Source organism: Crassostrea angulata, chromosome 8 (genome assembly GCF_025612915.1).
Source record: "Crassostrea angulata isolate pt1a10 chromosome 8, ASM2561291v2, whole genome shotgun sequence".
Taxonomy (NCBI): domain Eukaryota; kingdom Metazoa; phylum Mollusca; class Bivalvia; order Ostreida; family Ostreidae; genus Magallana; species Magallana angulata.
In genome coordinates, this window is record NC_069118.1 from 13,273,491 (window position 1) to 13,294,470 (window position 20,980).

Sequence of the window (20,980 nt, forward strand, 5' to 3'; positions counted from 1 at the left end):
ATTAACCGTGGTGGTAATGACCTGTTACAATTTCCATAGAGTATGCAAGTGGGCTGCTGAATAGGTTTTAAACACGTAATGGTCAGTTTACAAGACGTAATCGTATTGTAAATTCCCAAAGCTTGAGAAAAAAGGACGTTTGAAGACAGAAACACTCTCAGTAGTTTTAAAGACGACGAGTGGCTTCGTGCATTTACAGTTAAGTTGAAATAAAATGGAATTTAAAAAATAGAAATTGGCTCGTGTCCTCATATTAGCATTAAAATAGAGCAGTCGCATATACTTAAGTTATGATTTTTCCTTAGCGGGGGTATCATTTGTGAGCTTTCTTACAGTATCTCTAGTTTTTTTCTGGATTCAGCTTTTTAGACCTCACCTAGCCGATTCCTTGCAAAGGGTTGACATTCCGCAGTGTGCATGTTGCACCATCACGTCAGAAACTTAAGGTCGTAGGGACATACATGTATGTTGATATTAATGTCGATTAAAGTGCATCATAATTGAAGTATTTCACCGGTTTAGTATTTTCAAATTTTACAATATTTAACCAATAATAGCTTTTAAAAATATTTTGAGTGGTAAAAATTGTAAAACCACGAGCGGGATTCAAACTTATGACTTACAGATTCGTATTAAATTAATCCTCTGAGACACATTCTGTGAAACTGTTTTTATTTTAATATTGATGTTATTCAGATACAGAGACTAAATAATCAATTGTTAAAATGATTTTTGATTCCCAAACCCCCCAAGTGGAACAAGGTCCTGAAACTCCTGACAGTGTCCTACATACAGCGGAAACAGAAGATAGTAATCTAAAGGTACAATTTGGTCTCTTTAACATTGATGATGGAGACAAAATTCTGAACTGTTGTGCCCCCAAACTCATAGAGATATATCTTTTGGAATCATCTGAGTCCGATTCTGGGTCTTATCCATCATCATGCTTGGCTTCAACAATATGTTTCACCTCATCTTTATTTACTCCATCTCCTCCTTATCTGTGTACAGAGAATAATTTAATTCAAGTGGGCCCTAAAACATTTCTTACCCCAGAAGAGTTTCAATCAAATATTATCTTGAAATTGAATGACTACAATGAAAATGGAAAGAACAAAAAAAAAGAAAAGTTAGGAAGAAATTTAAATGTTGTAAGCTTATATTTTATTTTTTTTTTAATATGTATTGATGAGTTTAAAGGCCAAGAATGTGTTTAACAGATAAAAGTAGAAAAACAGTTCTCTTTACTGCGCATAACAAAAATTAAACATAATAAAGGAAAATCTAATCTAAAAAACTTTTTTTAGGTTCACATATGGAGTGAAATTGAAGAAATGCAGCTAATTGCACTACGAACAGAAATGGGTGATGCCTTCTACAAAAACAAAAATCATGAAACATTATGGCACAAGATTTTTGAGAATATGAATTCGGCCGGAATTAAAGTCACCAAGCAGCAGATCATGAATAAGTGGAGAAATCTGAAAAAAAAAATATAAAGAAACCATTGACTTAAACAAGAAAACTGGTAATGAGAAGCATGAATTCAAGTAATGAATTTGATAATTTTTTTGGACACAAGGCATCAACGAAAGCTGCAGTGTCATTTGACAGTGGTGTAAATGCAGAAGAAAGGAAGGAGAAAAGAGAGATTGATAAGAAAGCAACTCGACCCAAAAAGCATTCTGCAGAAAATCTGCTTATAAAAATAGGAAATATGAACAAGGAAATGAGAGAACAGATGGAGCGGCATCAGGAGGAAAAGTTCAGACGCTTTGACAGATTGCTTGACATCATTGAAAAACAGGGTAAAAAATGATATTCTTAAAGTCTTCCACTCGACACATTGGTTTCCTTTTATGTTTGAAGAAATACAGTTAGTAAAAAACAATTTTGTATTCAGAAACCATTTTGTATATGAAGTTTAATAGACTTTTTTGTTGAGTTTATGACCATAAAAACGATGAATAACGTCATAGTGAATGTGCCCAAATTAGATTCTGAAAATTTATCTGGAAGTGAGAAATGAAACAGTACAGTAAAATGATCGGTTTTTTATTTCGTTAGACTAATAGAAAATTTATGTCATTATGATTGTTTTTGTTTGTTGTTGTTTGTTGACAAAACTCGATTAAACCTTCTTTGATTTATGTTCAAACGGCCATTGTCTTTAAATGGAGTGATCAACCAGGCCTTTAATGGATATGCAGTCTGCTATTTTGTACTTATTCACATCAAAGTACTGTCCAGCAGTTGCATTGTTAAAGAGACTTGAATTGCGTAGTACACGAGCGTCATGAGTTGATCCTGGCCAGCCTGTGTATATGTCCCGTAACATTAAATCAGAATCTACTACTGCCTGTAATTTATAAAGTACATGTATAATTACATATAAGTACATGCATGTAATATTTTGATGAGTTAATAAATTACACATGTTTCTATTAATACCTGGAGTTGTATCGAAGGGTAATGTTTTCTGTTAAAAAAGTCATCTCAACCAATACAAGACGACAATCTTATGTGGGTCCCATCCAGGGCACCAATTATGTCTGGAAGTCCACATAGAAGCTGAAAGTCCTGTGCAATACTATGTTGCTCAAGAAAATTGGGCCACTGTATGATCTAAATTAGTGTGATAAATGTCTGAATAAGTGTGCAAAAAATATTAAAAATTTCACCAAAAATGAAACATCAAAAATATTCTCGGTAATTGTACACTAAGCGTTTAGCAATAAAGCAAAAACGCCCCCGTTTCTACAATAATTGCACATACTCGTAATGGCCATGGGGAATGTATTTGAGGTGCCGATGAGATCACATAATTAGGCTATTACAGTGATATAGAGTAAAAAAACCTTTGAAAAGTTTTCATTGAATGCACCATTCACTCTTTTCAACACAACATGCAGCGTGGGCTGTCCTATGCCAAAGTAGTGTCCAATTTCACGCATTGTCACTTTATTTGACATGTAACACATGAAAATAAGAAGTTGCTTTGATGGGGGGGATCCCTTCGATGCCACCGCCTTGCTTTGAAGTAAGGCATGCCCAAATCTTGGTAAGGATGTCCTCGAACATTTCTTTACTTATTCGATAATGGTATCGAAAGTTATCTGTCGAAAATAATGGAATGATATTTTCAACGTATCCGGTTATTCGTGGTGACACAGATTTTGTGTTTTGTAGGATAAAAGCTCCTGTTTGAAGTAGAAAGTTCATATATTCGTAAGAAAAATCATCCTCCCTGTCATCCAGTAAACTTTCGAAAACGTAAAGGCATAGCATTTTATTTTCCGCCATCTTGACATAAACGCGCGTACTTACTATCTTTGTTCAGTTGGATTTTTTGCAAATTAGGTTAGATTTAGACATATGACGTCAGTTTACCCCAACTTGACCGTGTACACTAGTTCCAAGTGAAGTCGCCCTTTGAGATCAACACGATTTGTTTGGCTTTTGAGCCTAGACTATGCAATTTGTGAACATTTCACTTGAAACCAACGTAAAAAAAAAATAGATAGTTACATTCTACCGACTTTCGCTCGAAACTGACGTCATTTTTTTACTAAATCTTGTATTGACGCAAGAAAGAGATAATTGCGTCCTACCGAAAGTCCAAGCTCTTGTTAGAACGTTTCATATAACTGTTGCAATTAAGAGCCAAATATATAAAATGTTACTATTGGAAAAAACCATCAATGTATAATTTATACAGCTATTATGTATAAACAATGTTAGAGAACTCTGTAACTTAGGAAAATTCTTGCATCATGCCTTCAAACTACTTGTTGACTAATATACTATTTTTATAACAATTGTTGTAATTAAATTGATGTGTTGAATTGACATTCTCCAATGCTATCATCACTGTATTACATATTTATTGCTTTTACCATTTGTTAGTAAATCCATGCAATGTGCTGCACATATTATTTATAAAAATTTCATATGCAATTATAAGATGCATGTCTTACGCAATAAAGAAAGTTGAATTGGGTGTTGTCAAAATCCAATTATCAAGTTTTTAAACTAAACCCTTTTATGTTTTATTTTAACTGTTTATGGTGGTTTGGTCAATGGTCTAATCAAGTGCTTAAAGGAACAAAGGGTGAGAGTCGTCTTTGGCAGCCCCTGTGGAGACGTCAAAGTTTTGCTGGTCGTCCGGCGTGTATAATGCAGCTTTGCAATTTGAAAAAAATTCTGAAATGGTAATGGATTTTTCGGGAGTGTCATAATGCTTCTTTAGATACGACATCATATTCTTTTTCCAGAGAAATGCTATAAATCACCGATGAATATAGAAAATGGGGTTACTATAGCTCTGCGAATAGTTTTAATATAACTAGGGTTATTGCAGTTTAGTCAGCATACTAGGTATGTGTCACGGTATAAAATTCAATCTTTCAGACTACATATATTTTTAATTATTGTGTAAATTAACTATTTCGGACTTTTAATTGCTACAAAAACTTTCAATAACTGTTTTAAAAACGTTTTAAATTCCGCGCAGCATTAATCCCACCTGAGGCACAATCAGTGATGGACAGCTAATCTTTTAATTGACTTCTGTTTATGTCTATTGACACTTCTTTCATCTTCATAATCCTTTTATATACATGTTGCTAAAATGTCACGAAATACTCAAGAACCGGGAGAGAGCGCCCCGTAATTCTACTATATGTAATAATCTGTTTTGCCTAGGCTCCGATTGTTAGGAAGTTTATAATTAACTCTTATTATAAATTATGGCCGGTGTTATATGACTCAATATAGGCTTTTTAAAAAATGTATCTCTCTTGTTTCGGCACAGTTACTTTGATCTTAGATTCCTTTGTTTTTTCAAATCTTACCAAAACGTTTTTATAATATATTTTCGGAAAAGCAGTACATATAATATATATCTTAATATCTATGACAACTTCTTCATGCATATTGGCTAGCCATTGATAAACCGGGTATCATACAGAGTTTAAAATAGGAAGCATAACAAAGGTGTCATGACAAGTTTCGTCATTCGTAAATACATTTTGGTTAATAATTTTCACTTTCGATTTGCTATCTTGGAAACAGTCTCAATCTTCAACGAGCAGAAATTAACAGGTTTGTTTATATTTACAAGTATTAATACCTGCATGCACCTTTTGGTTTGGTTATTCAAGCTGTTGATCCTAGTCAATCGAGGTTACCTGCCCTTACAAAGGAATGTTTCGTCTAAATACAGTGTACCATTTTAAATTTCGATAGAAAAAAGATTTGGTATAGACTAAGTTGGAGACTGAGCCCGATAGAACAACGAATACATTATGGTCGCCGCTTAAAATAAGAACACCTGAAATCACCGCTGAAGCTGTCTGTCTTTTTTCCTACATATATGTAGACTCTAGACTAAGTATCATTCCTTCGCCTTCGCGCTTTAGTCTTGCACCTTTGCATCTTCACACTCTTATTCCTTCGCCTTCGCACTTTCGCATTCTCAAATCTTTGCCCTAGGGGCAAAAGTGCAAAGGTGCAAGTGGCTCTAACCAAACTACATATACTATAATACTATTTATCTGTTATTACAATTAGTGGGTATTTAAGATGAGGCGTTTCACTAAAACTCCTGCGAAGGTAATATAAAAAGAATATTTTTCAATGCATGTTTATGTTCCCCAGAAGCAAAAATATATTGATATTGACATAACTTAAATGTTCACAATTTTATTGTTTGTTGTCTCGATTGTGGTCTTGGTTTTATTAATTAAATCTCATTTCTTAGACTTTATTACGATATTTCAATAAAACTTAACAAATTAAATAATGTAAAGTCACAAAATACAAGAATAATCGTCAAACTGAGAAGTGAGAATGTTAACAAGACAATGACAACAACAATCAATCTTTTACCAATATAAAACGTTAAAAAGAGGCCCTGGTACGCTTCCGTAGATAACCGACATCACTTTCACGTGGAGTGTTGTTCACATGCTACATTGTATGTTACTTTTCGTATTTTTAAAACTATATTTATGTAAAGTGAATACTTCAGAATTTTTTACCAGGACAATCCTAAATTTCAAAACAAATTTTTAACTTCGAGTGCTGGCTTCGGGGCCACCAACATGTAAAAATCTCAGTGGTGGCCCAGAAGCAAGGAAGATACTGTTTCCGGAAGCGCATGCGTAAAAACTACTTTCATTTAGACATCTCTTTTATAACACGTGTGCGCTTATTGACACATTCTTTTTAGCGTTTACAAGACGATCAAGTGATCATGGTGAGTGACTTTAACAGAACAACGAACATATTTATGGAGTTGTAAGTGAATGAGACGATTACACCCATTGCCGAGTCACGGAGTGATTCATACTGTTGTAACATACACGTGGAGTTTATCACGGTTGGATTTTGAGATTAATTTATAAATTGATATACACGTGTAAATCAGGAATTTAAATGAATAAAGAATACTGAACGTTCTTTGTAAGTCTTTGAACTCATTTACAATGCATTGAATCGGATTTGGAGAGTGTCTCAGAGCGTACCGAGCTCTTTGCTAGCCGCACTCATTGATACTTCTAAAATGACTATGATTTAATGCTGTCTTATTTTATGTTTTGTAGTTTCTTCTACTTTATTATTTCGAACAAGCATACTTTAAAAAAAAACTTGAATTAAAATGGTAGGAGTCCTCACTTTTGACGTTAAACTAAGATAATTCAAGGACGTGTTGACCTACATTTTGTACGTGTACTTTTTAGCTCACTTGGGCGATATTTAAGTATGATAGTTTTATGGGAACAAATAAGGACAAATCAGACTTCGATTTTAAAAAACCCAAAAGGTACTCTTTTAATCAAGAACTACCATTTATAAATGTAGGCATCCCTCCCCACCCTTCAACTGATATCAGAGACTAATATACAAAGCGTACCAATTGTTTTTTTAACATCTTTTAGTTTGGTCCGAAAAAACATACTATGTATATCTTGCAATTTGGTTTTATCATAACTATGAAAAGTTAAATCGACATGAATTAAACTACATCCCATTCAAAATATAATCGCAAATTTAAATTGTACGATTTTTGACTATAGAACATAAATTTAAAATTCTGTTTTTGTTGTTGACAGAAATGGTAAAAATCCATTCTGGTTTCGAAGTCATGTTGTTAAGTCCAATACATGTATATATTTGCATTCCCATTGTTCTTTCCCACTGTAAGCCCATACGGAGGAGCTGCAATTATTTCTCTATAATCGCAATTGCTCTGTCTGTATACTATGACCTCATAAAGGTGTAACGTTATATATACTTTTCCATGACGTTATACATTTAAACCACTATACGACATGTGTTTTTCTCCAACTCCATAAAATTGATGTATTTAATTAAAACATGTTTTTGATAACATTTAAAAGGAATTACTGTTTTAACATATCATTGATTCTGTTAACAAATCTATATGAATTAAAAAGATACATTACAGTCTGAATGTATACTTTTGATGTAATAGCTAAATGTCAAGGTCTAGGCTAATACAGTATTTGCGAGTGGTAAAATGCAAATATAAGTAATAAACAACGATTATTTAGTGAGCATGGCGTTATGAATAGCAACTGCTCTGCTGGCATATTTTCCATGATGCGCTAGCGCGCATCATGGAATATGCCAACAAAGCAATTGCTATTCATAACGCCATGTTCACTAAATAACGCTGTTTATTTCTTAAATATGTGACGTTTAACCAATTGTGCTGTTCTGCTAAACATTATGATTGTGGAAGAATTTTAAAAAATATATGATTTTATCTTTTATTTAACAAGGGATTATATTTAAGATACCAGTAGTCAATATCAGTATTACGTCCCCTTTCTCCTTAAAAACATGAATGTATAGAAATATATATCATACTAATTAAAGCTAGTTTGCTGTGTTCGTACTTTGTATGTCAAGATACTTTGCTGCTGAATGAGCATTTTTGTGTTCAGGTGAGCAGTATGGTACATTTGTCACTTTTAAGTAGAAAACTAAAAATGAATCAAGCAATTATATTAGTACAGTTCTCAAAATAAATTCATCGTGAGAACATTTCGATCGTAAAAATACATAATGGTACTTATATTTTTGCAATTTTTTTACTAAGTTATTTTATAACGATGTAATTACCTAAGCATTATACACAATATATGCCCTTGATAACATTTGCCTTTTAATTATAAACAGCCTCAAAGTAGCTTCAGCACACATGTGCATAATTTAGATAAAAGCTATTAGAAGATGGGGGTTTCATTTTAGCTTTGCCAAATGGGAGTGTTCGAGAAGAAAGGATGTTAATTCCGTGTCATTTTAGTGGGAATTCAAGATCAGCCATAGCGATAAAAGGAGAGAACACACTAGTTATAAAGGGAAAATTCAAGATCCCATGACATATATGTAGATCTGCTATTGTACATTGTTGGCAAATGACTCAAATCATACAATACATAACACTCTTTTACAGTTGATTTTTCTTTTATGATTTGAAGATGGCTTCTAACTGGTTAGCAGTTTTAAAACAACCATACAATGTTTAAGTATCAATAATCAAATGCCTTTTCTTCCTTTGTGTCAGGTTGTAAAACACAATTCACAGTGTATTTATAAATTCGCGTGGGCCTTTTATTGATAATGGCGTTTATACTAATACAAGTCTAATATTCTCTGTAAACTTACTACATGCTTCTAACATATTTCACAAAATTTTGTCATTCAAAGAAGACAATCCTCCAGACTGGCCTCCATAACACCGAAAATGGGAAAGTCTTAGACTTAGGAAGTTACGTCATCGGAAAATAATAAGTGGGACTGACGTTGGTGTTAAATTTTTATATTGTTAATGCCTTTGTCTGTGACAACACTATTTATTGATCGATGAAGCTTCTCTCTACGTGTCTTTCTTATTATTTTAATCTATAACTAAGTTGGCACGTGGCATGAATACGGTATGTCATGCAAGTGTGCTCGTACAGGCATCACGGAGGTGGAATAATTTGCATGATTAAGAATAGTATTCAATACAAATATACTGTAAACATAATGGTTAATATTTCAAATTTCATATAGAATTTGAAAATTTTATCCGAGAAATGTCAGTGTTAAAATAACCTTTTAAAGCATGTGACGGTGAACAATACAAAGACATCATATACCACGTGGTTGGCATCAGTTAATGACTTCATAAAGTCGAAATTAAATGTATAGTTCATATACAGTGGGGCCTCAGATATCCGGACGCTTCATTTTACGGACGATTTTATTTGGGAACAGATTTTTTATACGTTATTTTGTCTCATTTATCCGGAATTCCGCGTTCCGGATCCGGACGGTCTGTTTTTACCACAAAACACTGATTTACTACTAATCTTGCTTCATTTAACCGGACAGTAAAAATTGATGATACCCTACTCAGTACAAAAGATTACCCCTGTCAATTAAGTTTCACACCTTTTTTACATGCTAGACCCTCATGAGTAGCTTGTATAAACACACTGACTTCCCAAATCACTTTCAAAAATTGGAAAATTGCAAACATCAGTGTATCACACACATATCACACTTAGACACAAAGAATTTAGCTAGATTCGGTTATCATTATTGTCCGGTTAATATTTCATGACAAAATAATAAAATAAAGCAGAGTTCTTTATATCTAAAAACGTTCATATCAACAGACAACTCTAGCATGTGTTGCTATATGGTATGAAAGGCAAAAGACCTAGTATCAACACTGGGAGCTATTGTATACAAATACATTATCATTCAAGACAACAATAGACACATTTCAGATATCCGGATACTTCACCTATCCAGACGATTGGACTTAAGAACGAAAGCGTCCGGATAACTGAGGCTCCACTGTATTTCAAAATAGCATTTCAAATAAGAACGACCCACCCTTGAGAGTGTTCTAGATCAAATTTCAACACGACCATATAGTACATACGTACTAGTTATCTTTCATTTAAATTTATCATGCACGAGTATATCTCGTGACTTCTAGTCAAAGTTTAACGACCCGTCCTTTTCATACGAACAAGAAAAAAAACCTTGATATAATTGTGTCTGATAATATTCAAAATTTACAACATGACATAAACGAGAGTATACGTCATTACTTATTTTTGAAAATGTTTTAATATTCATTTAAAATAGTGAAGAATACCTTGATATTATGTCATTGATCTTAAAGATGACATACCCGGTGATATAGTGCATCGTCCTAGTTTGTAACCCATTTTTTTTAAGAATAAAAAAAACGTGCACGGTATCAAAGCACATATGAACTTTAAAAAAAAATCAAAGTACTCAAAGTACAGATATCCGGGTTTATTGATTGAAAACGTTTTCTTGATGTGGCATTATTACAAACTAAATGGACGCATTGGGTCGTTATTGATTAATTGACTGGTTTTATAAGACTGTTCATACATATTTATATTGGTATCGTAAATTTGATAAATCGTGGTATAGGATCAGCCTAACTAAGATTAACTGTTGCATATAATTACTAATCAACCCCCGCAACAATTTGACTAGGTTATAAGTGTAAACAATGTATTCCGCCGCTCAGCAACTTTACATTTCAAACTCGAAGTATTAAAAAAAATGACAAATGTGATGCATGCTTAAATATATCAGATGGAAACTTAAAATGACCAAATACATGCTATGTATACACTTTAAGTTCTCTTTTAAGGTGGTATGGGAGACCTGTCGATATTAATTTAGACAAAACTATATTTTTAAAAAAAATATTTCAACGGTTTGGAATTTTTCAAATTTTACAATATTTGACCAAAAAATATGATTTTTTAAGTTTTTTGAAAAGTGAAAATTATAAAAACCACAGCAGGATTCGAACTCGTGAGATCCTTAGTTAACGCTCTAAACCATTATGATACCTTGTAAAATAAAAGATAAGGAAAAAATATAAAATAATAGTTGATTTCATTTTTTATTTCAATATGAAGTACGTCACAACATGGAGGTGTCCAACACCACCTTAAGTTTGAACTACATTTTTGTGCGGAGTACGATTCCAACGGTTGTTCGGTCAGCATCCGCTATCGTGCACCGTAACTATAACCTGGACATTGCTTACGAAATGAGCCTGGCTAATAACAGCGCTTATTGAAAACCCAACTTTTATATAAAAAAATTAATGGCAAGCAATTCACAAAAAAGAGATGAACACAGTTTCACGGTCGATATACTAAGTTTACCAACTGTTAACTATAGCTTACGATTCGTTAACTATAATAGGATTTATGGCCGCCAAATTCACAAAAATAGGCTAAACATATGATAGTTATATAGTTTCACAGTCGATAAACTGGGTTTATAGATTGTAAACTGTAGTTCACAGACAGTAGCTGAATTCGGCGATATTACAAGCCGTGAAGTGTAAAATGTGGTTTTACAAATGAAAATTATAGTTTAAAAAATGAACACTAATTATAGTTTATTGTTTGTAAACAATTGTTAACAGTCGATAAACCGTGTATATCAACTGTGAATTTGGGTTAGGCTTATTTTTGTAAACTTGGCCTGCCATAGCGCCAACTTCCCAAAAAGAGCTATAATTACTTATTAGGTTTGTTACTGAGTGACTACGGAAGTATATCAGGTTGATCAATCTCATAGACGGCTAGGTGAAGAAAGATATAATTTTAATTAGATCGGACAGGTACAAACATATTATGCATATATACATGTACTTTTTCAAAATGAACCATGGAGATGTAAGAACATCCTTTTCTTATTTATCAATACATGTAAAATGATAAGAACATAAAATGTTGAAGTAGTTAACATATATGGCACGCCAAATTCACAAAAATGAGCTAAACATAGTTTCACAGTCGATAAACTAGGTTTAACAGCTATTAACTATAGTTTACGGATCATAAACTATAGTTAACGATTCGTTAACTATAGTTTACATCTGTGAAACTATATTTCACGAATGTACATGTAAACTATAGTTTACGAATGATAATCATAGTTTATCTATCTGTAAAAACGTTAACAATAGATTTTGCTGATAAATATAGATTCACATTTGTTAATTATAATTTACAATCGTAAACTATAGTTCAGAGTTGTTAATTATAGTATCACAAATCGTGAAACTACATTTATCAGACAAATTCACAAAAATAAGCTAAACATAGTTTCAAAGTCGATAAACTAGGTTTATCGACTCTTAACTATAGTTTACGGATCAAAAACTATAGTTAACGACGTTAATCTATAATATATTTCACGTCTTTAAACTATAGTTAACGCGATTATCTATGTTTCACATCTGTTAACTATAGTTAACACTGAAAACAATCATTTGCGATTGTTAAACATAGTTTATCTGATAAATATAGTTTCACCATTGTGAAACTATGATCAACAACTCTAAACTATAGTTCACGAATACAAATTGTATTATTTAGACATTAAGGCGCCAAATTCACAAAAATGTGATTAACATAGTTTTACGTTTGTAAAGCACGGTTAACAAACAGAATCTCTCATTTAGTATCTGACATGCGGAATTCTCTGTGAAACTATATTTTACGACCCTAAACTATAGTTTACGATTGAGTCTAGAGTTTTGTTCGTAAATCATAGATACAGTCATCCTAGTTACAGCAAGATAAGATTTTGCCTTAACAACGATCATTTTCATTGATTGTTAAGATATATATTTCTTTTTGACAAGAAAAGAGATTTTTCGATAACTTTATGGCAACTGAAATTATTAGAATAACTTAACCTTTTTTATTTTGATTTAAAAAAAAACATTCAATTAAATCAACAACATCTTCCCCTGCGGACTCCAACCTTTGTAGATTACGGCGTATATCAGACAAAATAGTAGGATCAAAAGAGTCGCTGGTAACTAGGCATCTCAGATTATCGAGCAGAGAATTAATTCTCCTAATGCAATTTTGTACAGAGGGCAAATTCGCACGTGCTTCCCTATGAAAAGTTGTTTTCTACAATGGCGCACATTTTGTATCGCTTCTCACGATTGGTAACTCGAGATTTTAAATTGAAAACTATAGTTAACACACATTTATACTCATAAACTATGTTTAACAGACGTAAACTATAGTTTACGAACGTGAATTATAGTTTAGGACGATAAACTATGATTAACAAACGTAAATTATATAGTTTATCTCTCAATACTATAGTAAAGGATTGTAAAACATAGTTTTTCTGATAAATATAGTTTCACAATCGTGAAACTATATTTATCAACTCTAAACTATAGTTTACGAATGTAAACTAAAGTTTACAGATGTGAATCTATATTTATCTGCACAATCTATTGTTAACGTGTATTTCCAGACAGAAAAACATTGATTTGCATTCGTAAACTTTACAGATGTGAAATATAGAATAACGTCGGTAACTATAGTTTAGGATCCGTAAGCTATAGTTAACATCCGATAAACCTAGTTTATCGACTGTGAAACTATGTTTTGCTAATTTATGTGAATTTGGCGTGCTTAAGATTAATTTTGTAAACCGCAGTTTACTGATCATAAAACCCTATTTATCAAATAAACTATGTTTAACAACAGCAAATGATTGTTTTCAGTGTTAACTATAGTTTACAGATGTGAAACATAGATTATCGCGTACGTTAACTATTGTTTACAGATGTCAAATATAGATAAACGTCGGTAACAATAGTTTACGATCCGTAAACTATAGTTAACAGTCGATAAACCTAGTTTATCAACTGTGAAACTATGTTTATCTCATTTTTGTGAATTTGGCGTGCCATAAACCTACCTTGTATGCCTTTCATAATGAAGTTTACTTCACACCCAATTTAACCACATTTCCTCTGTTTTATTTAGTTTTTATTTATTTATTTCTTTACATAAAATATTACAGATATGCAGTTCATTGTTATGCTCGTAGCATATTTTTCTTAAGTACCAAAACATCCAAGTCATGAAACCTCCTAATCCCGAACATCCTATTATAGGTCCCAAAACGTCTAGAATTCAAAGAGATTGGGCAAGTTTGAAAGTCTAAAATTCATTGTTTCAGATTTGTTGGGATCGAATGGCAAGGGGCGGATTGACCGGGGCGGTTTTGTTAGGGTACGTAATGACTGGTATCCCAAACCTCAATCGTAACGCGCGGAAATAGCTAGTCTCGTTCAGCCAGACGCTCGGCTGTCTCCGTAAATCTCCGACGAGCCTAGTCTCCGCTCGTCGGAGATATACGGAGACAGCCGAGCGTCTGGTTGAACGAGACTAGGAAATAGCCTGAATTCCTTATGCTGGTCCTGTGCAGGCGTCCTCTGTCTCTATCGTACATAAAAAGGCCCGAGAAGTTGCAATTGTAATATTTGATATAGGTTAGGAAATCGGCCGAGGTGTGCCGAGTGGCTTTCACTCGGCACACCTCGACTGATTCTTAGATGAGATACTAATCGGCTAAGGTGTGCCGAGATCAAGTTAGCCTCAATCGGCAATCCTCGGCCGATTCCGCTACGCTCCATACAAAATGTCGAGTGCGCGAGACATCCGAGTAGTTCCGAGTGAGTTAGCCTAGCTGTTTATAACTTTATTATATATTTACAACAGTTCGGAAAGGATATGTAGTTCTCTAGTTAATTACTTTTTAATTAGTTTTGGTGAGTTGTTCATTAATTGACATGTTCATTAACTGAATTTCTTCATTTAAACATTTCCATGTAAAGCAAAAGTATGTGAAGGTGAACGTTTGACTTATTCTATATATTCATTCACTGTAAAGATATAACGTTAAATATGAATGCTTAATTTCCTCATATCTTAAATAAATTTACAAGAATTTGTTAACATACGGGATAGTTTGTACGGTTATTGATAAATTGATATTTAAACAAAAGTGGTGTAAAAGTAATTATTATCCAAACTTGACATGATATAACAAAGATATATAAACATCATAGAGCTCTACTGGCGTGCGACCAGCTCTCGCCGAGTACCATTTCTCGCCAGTACATTGTGACGTCATTGTATCAACACATAAAATTATATACAAAAAATGACGTCACAATGTACTGTCGAGAAATGGTACTCGACGAGAACTGGTCGCACGCCAGTACTGGCACTGTACCAGTTATCGGCTAAGACCAGTTATCGACTAAAATGAAAGTTCGGGTTTATAGCAGGGGACAATCCAAGATTTTTTAATTCAGTCGTCTTTTTCGAATAAAGAAAAGTAAGATTGCTTGAAAACTTTCTTGAATATGTTCTTTACATGAGCTTAAACGATCATTGTTTACCGCTGATTTTACATATTTGCACTTTCAGCCGTGCGGGAAGTGACGTAATACGTTAAAAATAGAATATAACCTCTTTATGATACGTAATTATATCCTTTCTTTGATTTGAAATATAATATCAATACATATAACATGTTTAAACAAAAGGAATTCATTAATTTCCGAGAGATTCATAGCGCAGTTGAACGCCTGATTGCACAATTATGTATTGAATAGTCTGCGATTTTGTGTATTACCGTATGATAATAAATGAATAATTTTATGAGTTTTGTTTATAATGTATCATAACCCCGACTACTTTAGTCTGTCCCCACAAGGGGCATAATTTAAATTTCATTTAGCAGAGTATAAAATCAACATGTACAGGGATTTTACTATGTTATTATCACAAAGCCGATAACTGGTACAGTAAATCGTAAAATTTCGGCAAATTCAGGGCCTGCTAAAAAGCACAAATCAAGATGTTTTGGGCTCCAAATAATGATATAAACTAACAGATTGATAAATAAGGAGTTCACTCTTCAAAGTATGGCAAGTTTTATCCAAAATTATCAAGAAATAAGGAGATACGAATAGAAAATGTTAAATTTTAGCCGATAACTGGTACAGTGCCAATATATGTAGTTGCAATACAATCATGCATGCTTAGTATCATGTATCAGTGGTATAGAGACACACCCAGGCCCAAGACTAAGATCAATTGAATATCCTTGTTGTAATTATGTAAAAAAAAAAAAAAACAACTTGTCGAAGGAGACAGAAAGCAGTGGTCACAGTCCAGTACTGTAGTCCGAAGGTTCATTAGTCCAAAGGCCCTCTATTCCAAAGGTTTATACGTCTGAAGGCCCACTAGTCTGAAGATTAATTAGTCTGAATGTATCACGTTATTATTCTGAGAAATCTTTTCCAAATTTCTTATACTGTGGAATCATTAGATTTCGTAGTGGCTCAATTTTCATGGAATTCGTGGCTACCCCTCACCCACGAATTAACATCCTCTACGAATAAATAAATTAGGACTGTAAAGTCATATTTCCTTTTGTAAGTATCCGCGAATACACGAAATTACGTCCCAACGAACCTGTAAAATTGTGGCAATCCACGAAAATTGACCCCCACGAATTTTAATGATTCCACAGTAGCAATTTTTCGTGTAAAATTTCATTAGAAGCAAATTAAATACAAAAAAGTAGCTTAATTAAAATGATTGAAATTTAACCAGTAAATATTAAATTAATTTGTTTTTAAATACCAAAGTGTGTGATTTGGATTCAATTTGCTGCAAATTTAATAAAGTAATTGCGTGGATACAAGCATCATTAATAATATTCTTCCAAGTGTCCCAAGTACATGTAGTACAATGTTTTAAACACCCTTTTACAATTTAAGCAAACTTGCCCGTTACTTCTAAAATATAATGTATATTTTCCCCTTCAAATATTTGTTTTTTAGGTTTTTTTAGAAATCTTTTATGTATTTATTGGGCTTGAGTTCATGTAGATTCTTTAGGAATCATTTTGTTTCAATGTTCTATTGTCCCCTGCTTTTACTTTAAGTGGGGAATATCAATTTAGCTCTGTCCATTTGTTCCTCAATATGTCATTCTGTTTGTACATTTCTGGTATTATAGATTAATAGCGAACATTGAATTAAAAAAAAGTATACAAACCCCTACCCCTTCTTTTGCGGGAGATAAATAAAGATTCACACCAAGTAGGAGACACAAACTCATGATAAGGTCCATTTAATAGGTTTTGTTTCAATATGATTTTGTTTCGCACTTAATAAGTATTAAAAATATGGCATGTAAAACTTCCATTAGTGAACTTTTTTGATATTTCTATTCAAAATTTTTATTTGATAAAACATTATCTTTATTTGACAAGTTGATTGTTTTTTTTTATTGCAAAAAAAATCATACTCGAAAAAATATCATTCTAATCCCAAAAGATGTTATTTTTAAACATTTCTATTGTAACTTTTCATCACATCTGTATCTATCATAAAATTTTTTTCATGCTTACAAATAGATCATACTTGATAAAATATCATTCTAATTCCGAAATATTTTATTTTTAAACATTTTTATTGTAACTTTCCAACACATCTGTATATATCATAAAAAATGATGTGCTTACAAAAGATCATTAAATAAAAGTAGAAGATCGAGTTTCTAATTTTGTGTTCAGAGAAAAAAAAAAAAGAGAGAAAGGTAGGGAAGTGAGATAATTTTTAAAATCCTATTTTAAAACAGGTGATGATTTTTCGATGACTATACATCTTTGTTATCTGAGAATTATACAGTCATGTAATTATTATATCACTCTCATTCTTAAATCAAATGAGTTATTAACAATTAATTTGTTATTCCCATTCGGATACTTTATTTCAAAAACATAGTCCTATTCAACAAAAATCAAATTAAGGAGGAAGAAATCTGAATACAAGAAAAAAGTTATAATACATACAGGACTTATGTCACAGAAGTGGGAGAGGAATTGGCAGATGGCTTTCCACCCCCAGAAATGTACCACCATCCACATTTCAAGAAAATGCCATCCCATCAAGGCTTCATACCATCTACATGGCCACACCCTGGAAGAAGTCCCAAGTGGTAAATACCTCGGAGTCACCATCAGCGAGGACCTATCTTGGCGTGAACACATCAACGCTACCTCGGCCAAAGCCATACGATCAGTTGGATTTCTCAGGAGGAATCTTAGAAATTGCCAGAAGAGCATCCGAAGCCAGGCATTTACAACTCTTGTGCGTCCAGTACTGGAATATGTGGGATCCTTACCAACAACAACTGATCAGTCGGCTAGAGAACGTTCAGTGCCAAGCAGCCAGATTTACCACTGGGGACTACACGTCCAGGGACCCAGGCAGTATGTCTAGCATGTTACACCAGCTAGGATGGGAACCACTGAAGCACCGGAGAGCCAGGAACCGCACCATCATGCTCTACAAAATACTACACCACATTGTAGAGGTCCGGTTCTCCATTTACTGCATACCAACACCAACAGAACACGTGGTTCCACCGCCAGCAACATCCGGCAGATCAGCACCGGATAGATGTCTACAAGTATTCCGTTCTTCCAGCAACAATTGTGGCATGGAACAACATTCCATCCACAATCAGGAATTCTCCATCTGTGGACACCTTTAGACACGCCATCAACACCATTAGCGTGTCTACTATCCTGCACCATTAGACAACTCGCTTTTAACTTTTATCTTTTATCTGTGTATATAACTTGTTTTCATCTGCTCAACATGAAATCTCGAGCACTAGAGTTACGACACTCAAAACTGAGTTTGCTCCGCAAAGGGAAGAAGAAGGTGCATACAAAAAATAATATTGCAGATATGTATAGAGATAACAATTCATATTATACTACATTCTTTTCGTGGTATTTTGTGTATTTTGTATAATTAATCAAACCTGACCCTTTTAGTAATTTTAATCTTCACAACATTTTCTACATCGAGTTCTGGGCTAATGAACTTCGGACAAGTGGGCCATCTGACTAATGAACCTTCGAACTACTGGGCAGACCCTAAAGCAGTGGCATGTGACAACTTCGATCAGTAACATGGTTTTACTCATCAGTTCATGAATGGGAATGTCAGTATGACCCAGATATGAGATACTTGCAAATTTAACACCATGTTTAGCTGGATTTGTACCAACTGTGATGTACCCAATCACTCAACCATTCTTTATGAATCAACTATTTCTGTATCCAACTCCTTTTCAGTACTTGCTATTATACTTCTGATAGATCCTCGGTCAACCATACATGTGATAATTCTGTGAATTCATCTAATGGTATGCGCATGACCACATCATTCCCTAAACATTGTAAACACTCAAATAGTATGTTAAATCCAATAATGTGCATATTGTTAATATGAACTTTCAGAGTGTCAAAAACAACGATGCAAGCTTAAAGACATTAGTTGTTTCAGCAAATCCAGATATTATTCTTGGAACAGAGACTTGAATAACAGCTGATATGGCCCTGACATACAAATGTATAAGTTTATTCCAAGTGGGTGCCAAGTATACCAACAGAATAGAGAGAACCTTACCACCTCTGCAGTGCACACTGCTAAAGAAGCTGAGGTTTTCAGCATCAAGATTGATCTCAACAGCAAATCAGCCATCATAACTGCTACATACAGGCCTCCAAACAGGGTTGATAATGATTATACATTATATATTTTCTCTAATCGATGATATCACCAAATTCAGAACAAATATAAGAGTTCTTGCTTCATATTTGGAGGAAATCTTAATCTTCTGGTCATCTTGACTGGCAGAATCTGTCCAAATAAGAGTAACTGATCAGCGTTGCGAAAATGGGAAAAATGTGTAGAATTTTTTATTTGCGTCAGTCATTTTTGCAACTTAAAAAGTTTCTTTTAGAAAATAATGCAGGATATAATTTTTGCATATTTAACCAAAAAATTTGTGCAATAAAAGAGATAATAAAAAAAAGCAAAAATTAGATCCTTGCAAAAAATAAGCAATATATGGTAGTTTCCTGTCAACAGCTAGCTCATAAGCTAAACTACTACAGGGTATAAGGCTTTCCAATAGATTACCAATTTCCTAACAGATAGGACACAGCAAGTGCTTTTAAAATGCCATACTCGATGCTACAAGGTACAGTCTTGGGACCTTTCCTGTTCCTCCTTCACATAAACGACCCACCTGACACTGTCAGATGCTCCCCTTTTTGCAGAAGACTGCCTCGTATGCAAAGCAATTACTAAAAAGGCTGATGTAGATGCCTAACACAAGGACTAGAGGCAATCACACGTTCTGTCTACCACACACTCAGATAGATGCACATCTTCTTTCTTACAGAGAACAATACAAGACTGGACCCACCTGCCATCTGAATTTGTCTCGGCACCAATGTTAGCGTTCTTCAGGTCACAGATGGACACTTACACAGGGTGCCAGCTGGCTAACAATACCTTCTAAGCATGCCAGGTTTAAGCCTTATGTTGTGCACAATAAGTGCCCAGATTAGGTTTTTCAGCCTTAAATGTTGGAAAACCTTTGGTGTACTACTGATTTTTACGCTCCAGAACACCAGTGTGCGCATGTTTAGTCACTCAATTATACAGTGTACAATACATATTACACAGTCACATGGTCATAAATGATTGATGTTTTCCAGAATAAACAACTGTAAATGAGTTAGAATTTCCTATTTGCAGTAATTTATTATAAGATAATCATTTTTGCTTTGGGTGGATGCGAGCTGAGTATCTACTGTTTGGAATATACATGTACTTATTTGTTTAATACTTGTAAAAACTAAGGCCTGATTTTGTCTCTTTTACAATGGGTACTCGGTATGTAATACACACAATTCAATTTTTTGCGCCCACAAAATTTCTAAATGATGAAGAGTTCAGAATATATTTCCTTATGAAACAAAGTATGATTCTAGAGAATTGATGGATAATTCTTTGATGCATGTAACACTCGTTTGAGTAATCATGTTTTTTAATTTAGATGACAACCACATCAGCACATATCTGGCAGAGCTCGGAGAAATATAGATGGAATACAGGGGATGTTCTCGGTCGTGGAGCAACTGCAGTGGTATACAAAGCCAGACACCTAGTATGTATATAATA

The 20,980-nt window shown here is 33.6% G+C and overlaps 1 protein-coding gene and 1 pseudogene across 1 annotated transcript in view; both read left to right on the plus strand.

Annotated features, from left to right (window-relative positions):
• Positions 1 to 612: 612 nt before the first annotated feature.
• Positions 613 to 2,348, plus strand: LOC128160684 (uncharacterized; annotated as a pseudogene).
• Positions 2,349 to 14,552: 12,204 nt separating this feature from the next.
• Positions 14,553 to 20,980, plus strand: part of LOC128158290 (serine/threonine-protein kinase TBK1-like) — a 35,985-nt gene continuing 29,557 nt past the window's right edge. Inside the window, exons 1-2 of the mRNA XM_052821063.1 lie at positions 14,553 to 14,680; positions 20,856 to 20,966. Coding sequence (XP_052677023.1) covers positions 20,856 to 20,966 — 111 coding nt within the window. The 5' untranslated portion in view covers positions 14,553 to 14,680. The remainder of the gene's footprint in view (positions 14,681 to 20,855; positions 20,967 to 20,980) is intronic.